General features: G+C 39.2%; 1 protein-coding gene across 3 annotated transcripts in view; it reads right to left on the bottom strand.

The window, feature by feature from the left end:
- The window catches only part of cntn5 (contactin 5), a 138,732-nt gene that overhangs the window by 25,618 nt on the left and 91,152 nt on the right, over nt 1-21,962 (bottom strand). The window contains exons 9-15 of one of the 3 annotated variants that reach the window (XM_036001227.1): nt 18,735-18,916; nt 12,156-12,292; nt 11,864-11,993; nt 11,305-11,373; nt 9,012-9,156; nt 3,211-3,338; nt 2,636-2,811 (exon numbers count right to left, since the gene is read on the bottom strand). In XM_036001227.1, the coding sequence (XP_035857120.1) occupies nt 2,636-2,811; nt 3,211-3,338; nt 9,012-9,156; nt 11,305-11,373; nt 11,864-11,993; nt 12,156-12,292; nt 18,735-18,916 (967 nt within the window). Of the gene's footprint in view, nt 1-2,623; nt 2,812-3,210; nt 3,339-9,011; nt 9,157-11,304; nt 11,374-11,863; nt 11,994-12,155; nt 12,293-18,734; nt 18,917-21,962 lie in introns of all 3 variants that reach the window. The other 2 variants (XM_031297540.2, XM_031297542.2) reach the window with 2 other exon arrangements.

Below are 21,962 nucleotides of genomic sequence, written 5' to 3'. Positions count from 1 at the left end.
GCTTTTAAAGGGAATGTGAGATAACGCTCTGATTGGTTTATTGCACGTTACGCCCAAACCACACCTATGAGTAATTTAGCTACTTCAGACCAACCCATTTTAGATTTGCGTCGGGCGCAAGAGTCATTTATCCCGCCGGGATAATAGCAACAGCGCCCGAGATCCGCCCACAAAGCTACTTGCATTTGGCGTTTGATACTTGTGTTTCAGATTGTTAAAATAGGGCCCATAGAGTGTAACACTTTGTCATGATCCTGGTTTTGTTAGTTTCCTGTTTTATTTTGACGTTGTGTGTTTTCCCACCTAGATTGTCTGCTCCGCCCTGATGTGTTTCACTGGTTCCTCATGTCACCTGTCCCTCGTTACCACCCTGCTTTATTTGTGTATATTAGACGTGTTCTCTTGTTCAGTTTTGCTCAGCAGATTGTCTGCGTTTGTTCCTGGCTTTCTGTGTGTAGTTTTCTCCAGTTTGTTGTCCTTCTAGTGTTTCTGGATATTCTTGTGTTGCCTGTCTGTTTTTTTAAATCCAGCAGTTTTTAAAAAAAAAGCTTGCTTTTTGTTCAATCAACCTGCCTACTGGTCTCCTGCATTTGGGTCCTCCATTTAAATGTGCCCGCTGTGACATTCTTTTCTGATGTTTTCTATGTTTGACCATCATCGATCTTAATCTCCTAGGACACCAAATATTATTAACCAGGGAAAAAAGGAACACACGAAAACATGGAGGCCCGCAGGGGTCCAGCACGGAGAAGAAAGGTTTAGAGGTCAAGGTGGAATGGCAAAGTTAACAATGCAACCATGACCTTATAGGGAGGCAAATGTTAAATGCCTCTTTGTTTGGGTAGATTCAGTTTTTGGCTGGGTGAATTTATATGACATCTCCCTCGGAGGATCCCTGACCCTGTATCTCTGACCTATTCTAGATGACTAAAGTCAAAGAGACAGGCAAACCAAGAGAAACACTCTACACCCTACGTTTAAATGCACACCAAGATTCCACTATTATTCCGAATATGACAACATTCCGAATTTGATACAGGTCACGTAAAGAGCATATTCCGGTTGGAAATTCCGAATAAGGCCTTTTTCCGAATATAGCATTTTCCGATTAAGACATGTGGGATATTCCAGTATTATTCAGGTTTTAGAGTCATTGTTTGGACATGCATACAGCGCATTCGGAATATGCGTCTCAATCGGGGGTTTTACTGCAGGCTTATGGTTAGCTCTGTGCGGTGTTATGGTAAACCAACCACCCAACAGTTTGCAAGGCTGGCGACCCGATAAGAAGGAGAAACACAGCTATGTTTAAACATTATCAAAGACTTGGATATCAACAGGTTTTTGGATATGTGCAAACATCGCTACGCCGACCTTTTCAAGAAGCTGGTTGAAGGAATAAAAGAGGGACGCTGTGTTCGCAAGGTCCAACAAGTCCGCCGCTGCTGGTAAACATTGAAAAAAATCCTGTTTTGCACGGCTACATGTAAACGTGAATATTAGTGGAATACTCACTTTCATTAGCCATGTAAACAGCTTAGTCGGAATATCGTCTTTTTCGGAATTAGGCGAAAAATTGAATATTATGTGCATGTAAATGTAGTCCATGAGTACAATTAGACTCAATTCAGGAGGGGCCTGACTATTATGAGTTGGTGTGTTGCTGTGAACGGATGTGTATCCATGTTATTTAAAAACCCTAATTTAATAAGGAGGATGACGTTTGATCTTGCATGTCTACCAAAGCAATAATGCACATTAACAGAAATATGGTTGACATTATTTTCCTTCCTATTTCTTATTCAAAGTCATTGTATGTTTCAGGCCTCATTACCTTTCAAAGCCAGTATGAGTCATTCTCTATTTGTGTTTTCATTTTCATGAAAAGATACAATTTCACAGGTGCAATTCAAAACAATAGACTAGACTTTGATGTACATGATTATATGGTTCAATGCATGTCTTTGATGATAACTGAGGTAGTCTGACCTTTAGCGGAACGGATGTATTACAAGTGTATTTAAAATCAATATATGAAAAGTACAAATGGAAACAACCAGGGTTCGAGTTACGTGGGAGCCAGTGGGAGCTGAGCTTCCATTAAAGCTGTGAAATCATACATCTGTAATGATAAAATAAAATAACAAGTAATGCATTTTTTCAATGTATTTAGTATTATTTACGTTAACGGGATAAATATGCTTAAAGAATCCAAAAGATTCTATTATTATTATATTATATTGCACCGAGTACGCCTGCTGATGACAGTGTGCAAGGCGTGAACGTACTTCGAACCCTATTTTTTTTAATTTATCTCCACCCTCAACGTTCATTATTTTAGAGTCCCCCACAAAGCTCAGATTATAACTCGAACCCTGGAAAATAATTTTGACTTCAATAGATTGATCCACAAGATCAACACATATGGCCAAGGAGTCAATTCAATGATAGAAAACAGCCATCTGTTTACACTTACCAGGCAAACAGTTATACAGACAGACAGATAGAGCCACAATGGATGGCAGGCGGACAGATGGACAGAAGGACAGACAGGTAGATAGACAAAGAGATAAGACCACAACCAATATGATTCATTAACTCTTAGTCTTACTTTTGCTCTTACTCTTGCTCTTACTGTTTGGATGTATTCAAAGTGGCCGCCATCCTGTTGAAAGTTGATTGGTTTCTGGTTGAAGAACCACTGGAAAGCCACGTCCAGCGATGTGTCATGTGTCGCCTTGCAGCTCAGCACCACGCTCTCCCCCACAGTCACTTCCACTCTGCTCGGGCTAAGCTCCACACGCATGGCCTCTGGAAGCACAAAGCTGCTGCACTGTCACCTCAGGCTAACCAAAAGCTAGTGTCAAACAGCTGCATCTGACTGTGGCATCACTGCCAGAGCAATCATGAGAAGCCCAAACCCTAACTTGGGCAAAAACACTCACATTTGTGGGCTAAATATCCTGCTTGGCTCTGGTCTAGACTGTGTACAGTGCAACCATGAGACAGAGGTCTACGCTGCTAAAATGTGACCTTGTAATATGATTCTTGAATGTGAGAGCCGTTAGTTCACGGTTGAGCAAGCACAATAAATTTCCTGGCGCCCGAGCAAAGGTGTGGGGGGGAGGGGAAATGACATTGGGGACTGTTTATTGGTGGCCGACTTGTGCTAATTTGGCAGAAAATAAAGGCCCCCAGGGCATCACTTACCTTTTACCCACAGTATGGCCGTCATCTCTGCCGAGCCCAACTGATTCTCTGCCCGGCACACATAGCTTCCCTCATCAGCTCGGCTGGAGTTAACAATTCTCAGAGTATTGTTCCGTAACAACATAATCCTGCGAGAAAGGACACAAAAATCAATACTGGTATGAGAAACAAATGTATGTATTGCTCTACAAGTTGAGGCATGAGGTTATATGTGTGTGGTTGTGTCGGGTTACAAGAATAACAATACTCACTTGGGATGAGATAAAATGAACTGCTCAGATATTTTTGAAAAAATCATCCACTAGAGATTCCAGTGGAAAATATGAAATATAAAAAAGTATTTACAGCTAGAACATTATTATCATTGAATTGAAGGACAAAAAGTGTCTGACGGTAAGTTGTTTGAGTTACGAAAAAAGCTCAGTGGACTGAGGGATGTGAAGTCAAGAACAGTGTCTGTGTTTGTTGTGTAACCTTCAATAAGGGAACATGAAAATAAACCCTTTTCAGTAAAGATCAATCAACAATTTAAATGTTTTAGTGAATCTGATCTGCAGATAGCACTAATTAGCTCTATCTTGAAAAGGATTAAAACACAGATGCTATTACAGATAGAGGTTAAGGTAATGGGGACACTTTTTCAGTAAAAAAAAAAAAAAGGTGATGTATTGATGCCAAGAACAAAAAAAGACTTCCAATTTGGGTACAATGATGCACTATATCTGATCTTGTACCTTTGAAATAAAACAATAGGCTGCCATTTGAGTAATTACAGTGTAATTTAAAAATCATTAAAGATGAAAAATTTCAGAATACAGTTTGTGGAGAACACTACGTAACATTGGATAAAAAAGACATGTTATGATTAGTTGTTCCTCTGCATCAAAATAAACTTCCTCAGATTCCACTTGACACACCCTAAATATTGCTGCATTTAATGAATCTACGGCAAAAGCTGTCAAACCAAGATGGTGCATACCACCGAGCTGTCCTCCAGCGAAACACAAGTGTAATAGAGAGAAAAAACAACACCACGCGCGCATGCATTCATAAGTAGCCCCTTTATCCAGCCAAAGGACACAAGTAGTATGGTATTAATATTTTGCTCTGACTTGTAAATAACAGCTGGAGAATTAAGTGTTTTACATCAGATAGTATAGCATGTAACAACACTGGAAGCAGGTGTGTAAGCAGATGGCTGCAGAGCAGGAATCACATAAAACTATAGTATTGGGAATTATGTAGAGCCACTGCTCTCCCCTCAGTGTCCGGTGCAAACCCCCTTTTATTCAAAATCTAAATATTCATATCACATTTGATTTACAGAATTGCTCACAGAGGTGGGATGAATATTTACAATGCTTTTTATTATTTAAAAAAACACATATATTTATCCAATCAAAATGATGAGGTATTCTCGTCTTTTTTTCCTCATTCATACTGTTTGGCATTTATATTTGCAACACTAAGCTCTCTCTTTTCTCATGAGCAATGTGATTGAAATTGGCAAAGAGAAACTCACAAAGGCGTGACCAAATCTTGCCACACACAGACAATTCAGTAGCAATCTGCAGCCACGAGACATTTTTCAAATTAGGGAGGAAATTCACATCCGACAAGGACACCGAGGCAGAAAGGACAAGATAGGGACTGCTGGGTATACAGAATATGCAAATAAATTCAACCTTTTCAAATTTAAAGGAATCATCAGAAGATCATAGCAAACCTACATAGCATTTGAAAACATATACTTTTTCAATCTGAAGCAAGGTTTCTGAGGTGAAGCCAAATAGACTGCTACAGAATGCACATTATTTACACATGAAATCAGTCACCTAGAATACATTTTTAAACATTTCACACATTTTTTATAAAAATTGCCAAATTATGCACTGTCTGACTCTTAAACAAAGAGTGTATGGGTTTTCACATAGTTTCAAACTAATGGGATTAATACTTTCTGTTTAAGAGACAAAAGCCCTGAACATTAGCGGAAATCCATGTTAATTACAAACCTTCATTAAGTCAGCACAGCTGTCAATGCCAGATAAACGTGAAGCTGTTTCGATTCCTCCCCTGTTCTTCCAAGAATAGAAGGTCTTTCTATCCATAAACTCTTTACTTTACCATAGGTAATGGCAGAAAATCTTTGCAGGAGTCACCCTGGCCAATACCTGAAAACGTACGGTTCGTATGCTTATTTCACCTTTTTCAGATAGCAATCACCCTTGATCTCCAGTTGCCCCCCTAAACACTGTTATCCAGTTCATTAACTCAATATACAGCTGCTATACCTGCTGGTGGGTGATGTAATAAGAGCTCGATGAACTCTTCCGTATTGACACAGAATGGCAGCCGGCTAGAAACAAACAATTTGTTTGTTATTAGCCGGCCTCCTCGTCGCCTTTGTTTTGCAATACAGGAAACAGTATGGCGCCCACTTCCTGTTCACCAACTCTCGTATTTCAGCCAAACAGTGCACTAAAATATGTCTCTGAAAACAGTTTAGGTGAGAAATAGAGATCAGCCCAGGCCAGTCCCACACTGCATGCCACGATAAAATGTGGAAAATGCTAACCATATGCCCTCCTCACACTGATCTGAAAGATCCACATTCCCATAAAAAACACCCACAGAAAACAAATAAGATTCTTCTTCATTCATCTCTTTATTGCCATGTCTCATGATACACTTATTGCCATAAGTGTATCATGAGACATGCCTTCATAAAATAATCAAAAGGCAGTTGTGGTCTTGACCGGTCTTGAAATAAAATCCTGAGTCCTCTTTATCTGAGACAGAGACAAGACCGGGTAAAAATGCGGTCTTTTGAGACCACTTTTTGAAGATCTTGAGTATTAAAACACTGATACACAGAAATATAATCTTGGTTTATATTTGATCAGCACTGTCTAGTTTTACAGTTTAATCTGAGTTCGGTCTGAGTTTGAGAGAGAGAGAGAGAGAGAGAGAGAGAGAGAGAGAGAGAGACACAGGGAGAGAGACACAGAGATAGAGAGAGAGAGACACACAGAGAGATAGAGAGAGACAGAGAGAGAGAGACACAGAGAGAGAGAGAGAGAGAAACACAGAGAGAGACAGAGAGAGACACACAAAGAGATAGAGACACACAGAGAGATATAGAGAGAGACAGAGACACACAAAGAGATAGAGACACAGAGAGAGACTCACAGAGAGATATAGAGAGAGACACAGAGAGAGACACAAAGAGATAGAGAGAGAGACACAGAGAGAGAGAGAGAGGCCGAGAGAGAGAGAGAGAGAGAGAGAGAGAGAGAGAGAGAGAGAGAGAGAGAGAGAGAGAGAGAGAGGCCGTTGCCTCGCGGCGCACAGATGGGCACAGGTGCTTTTGCTATTTAAACGACGTTGGGAGCTGGACGGGGAAATTGACAACTGTGTCGGTCTTAAACTAGCAAAGACACTTGCGTCGGGCTTTGCGCTGGGTGCAGATAGGGCCCTACGTGTCTGTAAGCTGTCTGTAGTTGCAGCAACAGCCCTAGAGCCAGCAGAACAAAATGCGTCACTTTTCTGTTTTTTGCTGGCCTGTGAGCAGGGAGATCTGGGCACTGGTACTGTAAGGAATTTTAACATTATTTTACACATACTACCAACATTATTATGATACTAAGTTAGTTCAATATCGGCAAAGTATCCCTTTAATAGTGAATGATAAATTACTCTGAGGGGAGGAATTAACTGCTTTGCCAATACTGTTTGTGAAAAATGTTCTGCCCTCTTAAGACATGACTTTATCTGAAGTCAGATGAAAACAAGATCAAGGTGTTCGGACAGGTATGAATCTCCCCGCGGTGTTCACCAACAACACCGAAAAATAGATTTGCGAGGCTTTGACAAAATACCTCAAAGGCTTTATCAGATCCAGACATGCCAGGGTCATTAATCACCATTTTAGGGCAACACACTCACTAACTTATCCCCCATCCATCAGTTCTACTGAGGCCAGCTCTTTTTATCCAAAATTAGCGTTGAGGATTTTTCTTTTAATGGAAAATGAAATATTTGCACCAACCCCTGAAATCAGAATGTTAAACTAATTCCTGAGTACTCTTGTTTCCATTCACTTGTTAGCGGCATGAAGGTTTGTCACTCGCTGCCTGTTTGAAGGAGCGACACACTGAGGATCTGATAATCAACTGGCTGCCCTTGCTGTTGAACAGGCCGCTGAATCTTGGCTGATAAACAAAGGTTCTGTTCTCTCACTCAAAACTTGGGATGCTCAGCAGTGACTGATAATTTCAGCGGTGTCGCTCAGTTTGATTGATGGACCCTCGCACCGCTCAGCCCGCTCGAGGTGCAATGGAGAGGTGTTTCTCATGAAAGATGATGCATCAAACTGCGTGTGAATTCCAAATGCAATTGTACGGTCTAAATTGTCAGCATCCCTGAGCAGGAGGTGGGGCTGAGGACGGGTCTCTGGAGCTTTGCCAGTACCTAAGGTGTTTTATTCTAGTACTGACACTTCATTTCAGTTACAGTAATGAAACTGTGATATGTTACAACAAGACATGTATACAATTCCTGACGGGCTGGAGCTGGAATGATAACATTTGCAGTTTTGCCTTGAAACTATGATGAAAAACAATATAAAGATATTGAGGGAGACAAACTTTTCATGACTTCATACATATTTTACATGGCAATTAACTTTCTCTCATAATATTCTGTTCTCTAAACTGTGCAGAGGAAACATAAAAATCTGACACTATTTATAACACAGAGCTCCAGTAAATCTACCACTGTCTGCAAAGAAAATGTACACAATCTATTCCACTGATAACAGCCCAAATGAATTCTTCCTAAAAGTCATTCCAGTCACTGAGACATGCCCTGCAACATATTGCTATGCAGGATGCACAGTAAGGGGATCAAGGCAGATCATGACTTTAGTGATATTACATGGATGTTATGACAGTAAACTGTGCAATTATAAAGACTATATCATTTCTACTGAGGTATGTATCCATCTCTTTAATATGTCTGGTTATATTAGGCCATTGTAGACAATGTTGCAAATCAATGAAGACGAAAGCTTTATGCCACTAATGTGATGAAGCACGTCAGCTATTTCATCACAACAAGTCCTCTAAACCATGTGATAATTTGGGTTGTTTATTCCTACCCTCTAATACGACCTACGGGAGCGTTTCCCTCCTCATATCTAAATCGGAGAACGTTACGGTTTAAACACATTAACACTGTGAAACGGTCGCAGTTTGGTTGTTTAGGCACAAAAAAGTAAAGAAAAAGATCGTGGTTTGGATTAAAATCAGATGTGACTTCACTTCTGGTTACGGACGTGACGTTCAACGTCACGTAGTTAAGTTTAGTCCGTAAAGTAAAAAAAAAAACACAAAAAAAAAAACTCCCCCTTGACTTTTATTTTCAAACGGGACACGAACCTCAGTCCCTTAAATGAACTGATTTAGCCCAACATGTGCATTTCCATCTGGACGTGTTATCGATAAATGTTCCTTTCATTTTCAATTGACAATATGCAGTATGTTGCTATGAACTCAGCATATGTTGTTATAATCATGTTGTGCTGAAAAGTTAGTCGAGATGAGATGACCTTAGTCTGTGGACCCAGGTGCTCACACATGCGCTACTTTGGGGCTTGCGCAAGCTGCGTTCAAATGCAGAATTTCCTTACACTGATCAATGTCCTTTTATTATTTCATATAACAATGCATTCCAATTGACACACACGCCACTTCTATTTGCGAGTGACTCATGACACCCCTAAAGAGTTGCAGCTGTACCTTCTACTTTGCTGTATCCTTCTGTCTCCGCTCTTCCATGTTACCCGGGGTTTGGGCGATGCTCTGGGTTTGCATTCTAGCGATACATCTTTTCCAAGTGTGGCAATGACCCGTATGGGATTGTGGACAAAGACAGGAGCCGACGCTGTAGAAGACAGACACACAGCATTTTAACATTTCAAAATAAATAAACACGCTAATGTTCATATCGCATGTGATGTATTATTTCCAAAGTCTGGCTCTTGTCAAAACAAGCATGTTAACTCCTTTTTGAATCAGCTGAGATACGTACATAGACATAATGTTCAGTATTTAATTTGTAAGATATGTACAATCGTTGATCGATCTTTAGATCAAACACTAAATCAAATGAATAAAGTTAAAGGGCTTAAACTGAAAATGATTCACTTTTTATTTTTCTCCGTCAAACAAACTAACAAAAACAATGCTGCCTTGTACAAACATGTGAGTAGCTGTGCCTACCATAAGATAATTGTATACTACCTGCACAATGGAACCAATAGGATTCTCATGTTGTTTCTGCTGAATGCGCAAGAAACATCTCAGCACAACTTGACTAGCTTGTCTGCCTTTCTGTCCCCTAGTGGTAAAACATTCTTAATGTAGTTTTAATTAAATGTGTGTTGTTCGAATGTAATACATTTATACATTGAATTCTCGTAACATGTCTTCAGTTGTGGCATTTCAAAGTAATTATTTAAAGAATGCTAGAGGGTTTAGACTGACACTTCATGACTCAAAACGCTGCTTGATCAAAATGCTAATTTGTTACAAATAACTAGATTTCCCACATTAAGTATTCCAAAGCATGCTTCTACACAAACATTGGCTAAATATGCTTTTATATACTGCATAATGTACCATACTTTGTCTTAATTCTGTGCTAATTCAGTATCCACTAAGTTCTATAAATATACATTGTGTGGTGCAGCCTAAATACTAAATAGCTGTCATAATGTTAATGATGACATGGTTGGATGATTTGAACTGCTTTTATGAAAATTGTTTTAACCCATATTTAACCAGGCTGCCTGAGTGAATAATAAATACAATCATGGCTCACTCAAGAGAATGAATTAGGCACTAATGGTCTAAATAAGGCCTCAGGCACTGAAGACGATGTGGTACTGGTATACAGCTGCATTACACATCAAGGCCATCTAAAGCTGCAAGGCTCTGTCAACAGTGATTATTCAAATCCTGAAAGATGCTTTATAGGTGACATTATACACAATGACAATTCAATCCCATCTGTAGCTACAGGCTGACCCCGCTCCCTCTAACACTTGTGTCTTTGAGGCTGAGTAGTTGCCTGAGTGGCAGCGGTCCCTCTAGACATGAAAAGCAGCAGAAAACAGAGCAGTTGCTGTGTGTATTTGTTTTAATCAAAATAGGAGCAGGCCTGCAGCTGGTGGCAGCAGTAGCCTTATTGCTTCACCCGCCACCGTCCCAGAAGAGCTGGATCTGGGACAAGATCACAGACGTGAGGGCAGTCGCTGCCCCCGCGTAGCCTCCAGTGATCGCTCATCTGCAGGCTGTTATTAGCCATGTAATCTGTCCTGATAGTGTTTGCTTGTGGACAGCTCCACAGAGCACAGGTCACTTGGAAGACATGTCTGGGGGGTGTAGTTATGAAAACATTCATCACCAGCTTCCAAATATCTTCATTGTGACTGTGACTCTAAGGAAGGCAAAAGCACTTCCTCATCAGCTCACATAAAGCTTATTAAAATCTTACTAAACTTCTCACTCTTGCAGACAACCCTGTGAATTTAAATCAACTAAAAGTGGTTGTTTCACACAGATTTAAAAATGATGGTTAGGGACAAACAGTGATAGATTTTGGACAAAAAAACTTTGTCCATTTGCAATAAGATTTTCAAAATGCCACAGATTCCCCTTCAAAAAGGGCATGTAACGCAGACAGTAAATCAAACTGTCCCTCTGGGAAACACAAAAGACGAATGAGTGTCACAAGATGTATCCCAGTATAGAAGATGACAAGGAGAAAATAGTGCAACACAGAACAGTGGACAGCCTTTCAGTACCACTGTTATGTTTTTAGCCTGAAGCCTTACATGCAAGTCTGAAGAGCACAGCATCCTTGGCTTTTAGTGTCCTTTTATTTATTTTTTTAAATGCATGGGACTCCTGTTTTGCTATTTACAAAAAAATGATACACATACTTGCTTAAAATAATGAAGACATTGTACAATGTGTTAGTTACTGATAATCATAATTGATTATGAAATGATAATATACTCATAAATACCTGATGCAGGTCCTGCCCAAAGTGAAGCTTTGTTTTTTCTAAGTAATGAGGATTGCGATGTAGGCTGTGCTTTGATGACAAATGATAGAGCCTAATGGAGTCATTAAACTCCATCACAGAGACCATTGATGTCTTTCTTCTAGTGTTTGCTCCCATTAGTATAAATCTATACCTACAAGTCATTGCTTTTCATTCTCCCCGGATATAACGGAGAACTGTTCCAGACTCTCCTCAACTTGATACGTGCAGACAACCTCATTGAATATAACCATAAGGGCCCTTCTTTTATTCATGCTGTCCACTGCCTGGATTAAATCAGGAGCCATTGATTGGCAATCAGCACATCTCACAGTTCAGCATTCCCCACTTGCATTTCAATCTCCCTTACCTATCATCTGGTACTTTATGCAGATGCCAATACTCAGTCTGCCATTCTGTACTGTTCTGAGTATCAAGAAATATGCTTGGCCGGTAGTTGCCTTGTAAAAATTACACACGTTTCTTTTAATGCTGTGGGTTGTGTAATCTATATTAGAAATCAAAGGTGTACATTAACTACCTAAAATCTTGAGTTCAGCATTATTGTAGATGGTCCCATATTTATTTCCTGCAACACACTGGTACATTCCTGAGTCCGTCTGCTGCACTTTGTGAATGGTCAGTTCTCCATTCACTATTTCAACTCGACCCTGTAACAAGAAGAAGAGTATTAAGTAACATCATATTGAAATATAGATATACTACACATGATGAATGCTGCATATAGTGGACGTGTAGTTTCATAGGAATAATTCAGATGTTTCGTGGTACACTCAACAAAAGGAGAGGGTGCTGTGTAGTAAGGTAGGTACCTGGGATGTCAAGGGCAAACCATTACGAAGCCAGTGATAGGTGGGCCGGGGCCGCCCCATGGCCTTGCACTCCCATTGGAGCTTCTCTCCGCTATCCATCTGAGTATCATTAATCATTCTGACCCACTGAGGGAGGGCTTGAAGATAGAAAGAAAAAAGATTTAGAACAAGTAATATATTCTTGAAACACACACAAGGATCACCTCACAACAGGCAGGCACAAACACACCATCAACACACAATGTAGGAAGTTGTATTTAAGACAGTGGATGTAATGTACTAAAGCACTTTTTTGTAATCCCTCAATGATATAGTCCCCAAAGAACAAAAATATGGTAGACATACTTAAAAAGAAAGAGTTGCCTATGTGTTATTGGTTTTTATAAAAACAATTCAAAAATAAACTTTGGCACTGTGTTTAAACCCTTTTTTGTGCCTCTTTTGTGTGCTGCCACGTCTCCACTTCCTCCCACTGTACAAAAGTATAGCCAAAGTATCCCAGATACGGGCATAGCCATCTTGTAATGTTCGAAGTCCCGCCCATACACCTGCTCGACCAATTGCGAGTCAGTCACAGCTGTCAATCATGACGTTTCAGCATGTTTTAATAGCGTCAAATAACTAATAAAAAAACAAATTATAAGAAAAACCATTTGAAAAAATATCAGTGAGGTACAAACTACCTAAAATGACAAACTATCTTTGGGAAAAATGTATTGACGTGTACTCTGATTTTTTTAGTTCGGAAAAGATTTAGGACCAATGTGAAAAATGTATTTGAGTTCTGGGTTTAAAGTCAGAATTCTGACTTTATTCTCAGAATTCTAACTTTAATGTCACAATTCTGACTTTAAACCCAGAACTCAAATACATTTTTCATATGTGGCCCTAATGCTTTTTCATACATCCGCTAACATGGAGAGGGCCTATATGACATATACTGCAGCCAGCCACCAGGGGGCGACATATAAGTTTTGGCTAATGAAGCTTCGCGAACCACTGTTTTTATTTTCTGAGCTCACTAGATGGCGCTCTCTGTTCAACAAAGGGTTGAAAACACACTGAATTGCCATTCCTTTAACCTTTTTCTTTGAACAGAGAGCGCCATCTAGTGAGCTCCGAAAATAAAGACAGTGATTCGCGAAGCTTCATTTGACCATCACTAGTTTTGGCTTCACTTATACATTCTACAGTATGCATCAACCCCTGGTGCTGCCTTTTTATATCGCACATTTGGTTTTCATTGTTCTTTACAGTATTTTGATGCTTGTCACTTTACATAAACCTCCTTGAAATCCACCCCTGAAACACTGACTTTCATTGCTCCTGTACCTTTGCACTGCACTTAACAGAGATACTTCATAAATCACTCATTGTAGCCAGTAATATGACATCCTCTCCTCTGTTATGCTCTTTAACCCTGGAGAACTGAAGGAACATGCACACCTTTTCTAATGAGGTGCTGGCTCACCGGCAGATCAAAGACAAAAGGGGGAAGGTTTAAAATGGTGTACGGTTTCTGAGACCTGGATGAAGTATACAGCATCCATTGGTCCAGACCAATAAGCACCACCAACCAAATACTTTTGAGAGGAGCAACTAGAGCTGGGCAATATATTGATATTATATCGATATCGTGATATGAGACTAGATATTAGATAAGATTAGACATTAGATAATACTTTATTCATCCCACAATGGGGAAATTCACTTGTTACAGCAGCAGTTTTTCGACAATAAAAACACAAACAAACAAACAAACAAAATATCGTCTTAGATTTTGGATATCGTAATATGGTAATATGGCATAAGTGTTGTCTTTTCCAGGTTTTAAAGGCTGCATTACAGTAAATATATGTAATATTTACAAAAATATTGTGATATTTGATTTTCTCCATATCGCCCAGCTCTAGGAGCAACCCATTCAGTAAGTTTGATTAAATTATTAATACTCTTTTGCATATCACAGAATATGCTGTGGAGATTTTCACTGATGCATTGCATTGTTCTCCTTGTCCTCTTCAAGTGTGGATCACGTTTATGTTTTCTGTATTACGTTATTTTTCTCCCAGCATTGCATAGCTGGCCCATAGCATAGGCAAACTAGGCAACTGCCATTCCTAGGGGGGCCTTAACCATGGAGCTTTTCTTCTTTTCTTTTTTTCTCCTTAGCCCACTTGCTTGTGTTTCCAAGGCTACATCGACATTCCCTGTCCAACTCCACATTCTGCAAAGTATCTGTCTCAACTCAAGATCTGAGCACTGTATAGGCTGTATGCATGTCTCTTTCTTATACTGCATATAGTTGGGCATTTCCCTGTACATTTACAAAGATATCAAATTTACAAGGGCCTTTTACTGGAGCTGGATCATTCTGCCAGTTGTGTGTAGAGGAAGGAATCTCAATCACTAACTATTTTAATCTCCTTTAAATGATACTTTTTGTTCTAAAATGCTTTCAGGCTCAAATGTAGGGTGGCCGACAGGGGCAGACGCCCTGCAAGTTAAGAAAACACATGCAAATAGACAAAACACAAGCAAATTAAGAAAACAACTTCATTAATTTGACAACACATGCGCAGCATTCAGCAAACGCGCTGCAAATACAACAACACAACCAAATACATAAACGCGCTGCAAATACACACAACACAACCAAATACATAAACGTGCTGCAAATACAACAACACAACCAAATACATAAACGCGCTGCAAATATGAAACGATGCAAAAAGAAAAGCACACAAACCCAGAACACAAATGCAACAAAAAAAACGCAGCATCCAGATTACACAACGGAAGTTCTCCAGGCCTCTAGAGGGAGCAGCTAGTGGAACAGCTGGATTTTCGACCGTTATTAACCGATATTAAATTCATATTATTATTATTATTATTATTATTATTAATAACATAATATATTATTAATATACAGTATATGCTCCCGTCTCATGCCCTCCCGGCTGGTGCCGTCCCCGAGCTTCGGCTTTTCAAAATAAAAGCTCCCGTCCTATGTCTTTGTACTTTGGTGTGTTGGATGTTTGTGAACTAAACAGTACGGCAATCATACTAATGAATACAATAACTTTTTCAGCAGATGTCTTAGTTACAACACGTTGGAGTTAGCAAAGCAGTTTTGTGTTTATATGTGCGAACGAGATTTATTCAGTTTGATAAATCCCACGGTAAATTGGCTGGTTTACTAAACAGGGAGGGACTAGAAATCTTGTCTGTTTTTTGTATTTCAAGAGTGAATTGCTCCACAATATGAATACAGATTGATCACTTATTTTGTTGGTAACCGTTGTTGTATAATCACAATATTACACTTCTCACCACGAGTTTACAGACGTCTCTGCTGATTGAGTATCACCTGGGACCTGAGCCGAGACACACCCACCAAACGAGAGAAAACATATCTCAAACATAGACTTCATATTTACAGTCTATGATCTCACCGTTGCACACCGTTCTGGGATTGAACGTCTCTCTCTCTCTCTCTCTCTCTCTCTCTCTCTCTCTCTCTCTCTCTCTCTCCCGTGGGGTCGAAAATCCAGCTGTTCCGCTAGCTGCTCCCTCTAGAGGTCTGGAGAACTTCCGTTGTGTAATCTGGAGGCAGCGTTTTTTTGTTGCATTTGTTTTCTGGGTTTGTGTGCTTTTCTTTTTGCATTGTTTCATATTTGCAGCACGTTTATGTATTTGGTTGTGTTGTGTGTCTTTGCAGCGCGTTTATGTATTTGGTTGTATTGTGTGTATTTGCAGCGCGTTTGCTGAATGCTGCGCATGTGTTGTCAAATTAATGAAGTTGTTTTTCTTTTTGCATCGCTTCTTTTTTCGGGGTTTGCGTGCTTTTCTTTTTGCATCGTTTTTTATTTGCAGTGCGTTTATGTATTTGGTTGTTGTGTGTATTTGCAGCGCGTTTGCTGAATGCTGCACATTTGTTGTCAAATTAATGAAGTTGTTTTCTTAATTTGCTTGTGTTTTGTCTATTTGCGTGTGTTTGTTGTTGTTGCGTTTGCCCCTGTCGGCCACCGTACAAATGGGACATTTATACATGCAAATGCCGACATCAATTGTTGTATGTTGTAATAAAGTTGTAATACTGAAACTTCAATAATAATTTAACATGTGCAACAAGAACTTAATAACCCATTTGTTAAAATTTCTTGGGACAAATTAAATAGTTTTTCATAATGAAATGATATTAGTATATTGTCAATGTGATAAATTAGTACAAATTGGTAGAATGCACAGAGCCCAGAAGGAATTCTGGCTCTGACACCCCTACTGATGTGATTTCTTTTCATTTTGACAAAGCTCCCACATAGATTTCTGATACATTTTTTGCTTTATCTTTGTTTTCTTTTAACTATAACAATTACACAGATAATTGTTTATCCTGATTAGTGTATGGTATATCACACCTTTCACGACCCAATGGTGTACACTGCATAGTGGTGTATTACTTGTACAGTGTGTGCAGAGAGGATTAAACTCTGCCACTGAGCTGCTTCTCCTACAGTCACATGCCAAGCACGTTCTGTGCTATTCTTTTTGTATGGCACCTTCGGTAGAATACCTTTTTGTGTGTGGTTTGACTGAATGATTGTGGTCAGGAAGGTCTCCCTCACAATGCGAGTTCAAACTTCAAGCTGACCAGTGTAAATTACATTTAGTGTGAGGCTGCTACAAATTAGCTCCCTATTCTCCTTGTGATGTCAACAGAATGGAGGTTGCCAAGAAGTGCATGGCCTTGGAAATGTGTCCTACCAAGGCTGAGGCAGTCCATTATCTTGGTGCTGTGCACACGGCACAGAGAGAGAGATGATGGGCAAAGGTAGTAATTCAGCCCGCTTACTAGTACCTCTCTGTGGTTAGAAAACTAGAAACTGTTCTTTAAGTGAGGTCTAATATCTTATCTCAGTTCATACATACATACATGGGGTCATCCCCCAGAACATTTTGAGCATTAAACACTTAATTTCCTGCATTCCGGTGAATTTTTTTTACACATATTTCTACCTTTTTCTGAATCAATATGCTGGAAATATCTTTATGTAAAGGGAAACATAGATTACGATCCAAATATAAAAACATAATGGAAAATATTGCAGTAAGGCTCTCAGGCATTCTGTATTGCTTTCAACTATTTATTCTCCTTTGGATCGACTTTTCTAAAATCTGAGTCAGCACACATGTAGCCTAGGCATAATTTACTCCTCCCTCCTCTTTTGTTGGAGAAGTTACCTCCTTAAATGTGCATATGACAATTATTCACCTCAATGATATATTATTCATTTTAATTTATTAATAAACCCATGGATTGTAATATTTCAGATGTCTGAGCAAGGTTTCTGCTCATAACTCAAAACTTTGTGCACATCTGTGTTCTCTGAGATTTGGAGGAGTCGTGATAGTTGGTGAAAAATAAAGTTATAATAGGCTATTACAAGAATAAAGCCACTATATTTCAGAAAATAATCTACCTGCACCATAGTCTGCTGTGCATTACGTGATTGCTCTGCTGATAAGCTAGATCTCAGACTGTCTGACAGGTCACAGGAACTTCAAACTAAATCATTAGTATTGCGCTCCTAAACTTTGTGTTAATGGCATCAATGTATTAGACTGATTTGGCTAGGATTCCTCTGAAAATTACACCTTTCACAACTTTCTTCACGTAGAGACAGTTGCTAGGTGATAGCATAAATACAGCATGGTCGGACCCCGCACGTAGCTGCCCGTTCTATTCGCCTTGGAAAATATAAACTGAACAAAGTTACAGTTCTACCATGAGTTCTACAAAAAAAAAAAAAAAAAGTAAGAACTGCGAGTGCGTTGGAAAATACTTTTCTTCTTAATTTGCATGTGCCATTCTGGGGCTTTTTAATTCTATTATACTTATTTTTGTAAAAAAAAAAAAAGAGAGAGCGAGCGAGAGATCTGGGGCTATTCATAAAACATTCGGGGCTGTAGCTCCAGCAAAATTGGCTGATGCCAATCTGATTCCCAATAACTTCAAATTAATGTGTTATCTAATTTAAACAGATAATTCCAAAATGTTCATTTAACTTGGAACAAAATACGTCTGGTTTAAGAGATTCATACTAAAAGAAACCACTCATTCGTTGAGGTGATGAACATATACACCATGTGTGTATAATTAGTCCTTGGACTGTTAGGAAAATTCACAGGGACCAGGACCCAAATTGAGAATATTGTAACTAGCAAAGATTACATTATGAAAAATACTTTAAACTGTGAAGAACAAGCAAAATAGCTTGAAAAGTTGAATTGTTTAGCAAGTGTTGGTAAGACCTCTATCTGGACATATAGGTCTTAGCAACACTTGCTAAACAATTGGCCAAACAAATGGTCTGGACCAATATATCTGGAATTGGGGCTGCACATTAAATTGTTATTGCGATATTCAACAACATTATTGCACATTTTCCTCACATCGTACATCCCTACCTGGAATACTACGCATCAACACTTGTACTCCTATATAATTTTTGATTGCTGAACAATGGATAGAAAGATTAACAAATACACAAAGAATAAGAGCATGCTCAGACTCACTGTAGACCTGTAGGTGTCCTTTGAAAGCAGTGCCTCCTCTTGGATTCTCAGCTTTGCATTCGTAAATTCCCGAGTCCTCCAGTTGAATGTTGGGAATTTCCAGCACAGCTTGGGACTTCCGAAGTCTTGCTTTTTTGGGGATGTTGCCATTTATCTTCCTCCATGTGATTGTTGGCACTGGACTGTGAGGTGGGAAGAGTGGAATTATATTCTCAACAGTACAGTGTTACATACGAGCAAGCAGTATAGGATGTGAGCTGCAATGATGCAATTTACTATTAATAATAATTTAGTTTTCTTTAAAAGAAGAACATTCTCATTAAGGAAGATAAATGTACTCATTATGAATCTGTAATCTTACAATGACCTCATCTCGTAATAATAATTAAAATGACTACGGATTTTTTCAAGTACCTTCACCTCGAATCAATTTTAAAAAGATACCCTTATAGATTCTCTAGTCTGCATCTGTGAGAGAATACAATTTAAGTCTCTTTCATATACTGCATGTCAGATTATAGGTTCAACTCATTCCTCATACTCTATCAATTTATTTATTAAGTTACCAGAGTTCGTTTGAGAAAAAAACCTTTACTAAGCTGAATACATCACGGTAGGCTTTGGGAAATTGTTGTGGGTATTTTCACATTCCTTTCTTGACTACGTGATTAATTGGAAAAAAAAACCATCAAATTATTCAATAATACAAAATAATTATTTATTTGCCAAACAATGAGATACTTTAAAATGATAACATCTTGCTGTAACAGACATTGAGCTGCAGACACCAGAAGTCTTTCATTTGTAATTAGGTATTGACACACCATGATGAGTATTTAATGTTGGCTCTGCTTGTCATGTGAATCGCTGACCTTTTGACCACTCGTGATATATTTACCGTACCAAACGACCCGCACATTAGAGCACAGCTTTCAGAGGGACAGGGACAAGATTCAAATCAGGCTATAAACAGCCACAGCGAGTTTTATGATTAGTCTTCAAGCAATGACATCCATCCCCGTTTATTTATGGATTGCCCTATAGATCCGTATGATAGATGACTTGCACATACAGAGAGAGAGAATGTTTGACTATGCGGCCAGTATCAGTAGTGCTCTTGTATGATAACCAGATTTGACAGGTGTCTGAAAGATGGAAATGTGACACCATACAAACCTCCAGTGAACCCATCAATCATTCAGCCAAGATGGAAATGTTACATCCCTGAGCTTTTTTTATCTGTTCTAAATTCTAAATTCACGAGGACATTGAAGCGCTCTTGGCGGCAACTGACTCAAATTAGGATTCAGAGCATGTTTTGTATTAAACAAAGCATTTCTTTACAAAGAGTTTCTTTCATTTTGGACATGAGTTTTATGTCACACATTTTTATTGTTTTTTTTTTAGTTTTGCTTCTGCTTTTTTTGAATAGCAAATGCAATACCTTGCAGCAAGCATTTAGGTTTCCTCACATCACTGAGACTGTGAAGCAACATACAGAATAGGCAGTAGTTTCAAACGCACTTCAGTTATTGGAGCCCCACATTTCTGTACATGAATTTGGACAAAGTTTTATCACTAAACAAATAATGTCCTGATCCAAAGTTTAAATCATGGTAGTTTTTTAATACAATATATGTGACAGGGTAGACACAATATTATCACTTTAATTTATATTTAGATAACATGCATTCCAAAGCAAAATTCACCTATTTCAATTAGCCATACATTAATCCAGTCACATAATGTAGAAAACTATCATAAGTCACTGTGATCACCAGTATCTTCCCATCTGCAGTTCAGACAGCAATCCATTTTCATAGTGTGGTGAATCAACAACAAACACCGTCCCATACCGTATGGTTACTAGGGGCAAAAATCAGTTGCCTGAGGTAGAATAAAATATCCCTGGTCTAATGTGGGTCCATTTGTTAGCATTTGGCATTTGGCAAACAAATGCTAACAACAGACAGAGATTGAATCAGTACTCATGAATATGGCATGCAGTTGTTATGAAGCCCTATCTTTTATGTTATTGATGGAGAATTTAGCTAGAGAACAGAGCATATCTATAGACACCTTGAGGGGCTGGAACATAAGGGTTGAGTCTTCCCGAGTCCAAGGCTGGATTTCTCTTTGGAGGCTGAATAATGAGCACCAGGCCTGTAAGTGTCAACAGCACTTGGGGCAGGCAGTGCCCGTCACTGTTTTCTATATAAAAATGTTGCCATTAACTCCTGAACTCTGAAGCTGAGGTCATTTCAAATTGATCAAACTACTGTAAGCATTTCATACCCTTAACATCGTAAATGAGTTACACACTGGAGTTTATGTAAGGTGTTACAGTTTTCAATTTAAGAATGTGCCCATAGGCAAGCTTTGTAGATTACATCTCAATTAGCATTCCACACAATTGCTGTGCCCTCATCTGGACGTGTTCTATAATAAAGGTTGAAAATTGGTTTGCTTCAGATCATTAAGATCTAGATATTATTCCATTTCCATTTCCAGTAGCTCATTTGCTAAACTCTCAACATTTGTTCCCTACACTATTCTCAGGGGGCTTCACACCTGCCTCATTTAGTTCGGTTGAATCGCACTATGGTATAGCAGTTTGTATTCCCCTTTGGTGCAGTTCGTTTGGGCAGGTGTGAATGCAGCAATCACACTCTGATGCGCACCAAAAGCGGACCAAACAAGCATACCGAGACCTGCTTAATGAGTTGGTCTCTGTACGCTTTAAACCAACTCTGGAGCGGCTGGTTTGTGGTGAGAGCGTTCTCCAACCTGGAACAGACCCAACTGCTGGAAGAACTGTGCATTTTTGGACTTAACCAGCTGCCGCAGTCAGCTGTGCAGTGCATTATGGGATTAGGACAAGATTACACTTTAGCAACATAGCCCCATGGCAACTCACAGACAATCTTGGAGTCGTAAAGAGGTGCAGAGCCTCATAGAAATTTGGTGTGGTCGATGATGTGAAAGTTGTCCATGACTTGTGTTGCTGCATTTTGGTTCATTTCATTAACTCATCAACTGATTCGGACCAGAGCAAACAGTGTGGTATGAAAAGGAACTGAAATGGCTGAACAACGCTACAAAGAATATTTCTTTGCCCTAGGTCTGGACCAAATTAATCTAACTACAGATGTGAAAGCCCCCTTAGGGAGAATCTAGCATCTGTACAAAGCCACATTTTACCTATAAGATTTGAGCAAGAAAACATCT

Source organism: Sander lucioperca, chromosome 5 (genome assembly GCF_008315115.2).
Source record: "Sander lucioperca isolate FBNREF2018 chromosome 5, SLUC_FBN_1.2, whole genome shotgun sequence".
NCBI classification, from domain to species: domain Eukaryota; kingdom Metazoa; phylum Chordata; class Actinopteri; order Perciformes; family Percidae; genus Sander; species Sander lucioperca.
Note: the sequence above shows the minus strand (reverse complement) of the source record. Positions and strands in the feature narration are given on the sequence as shown.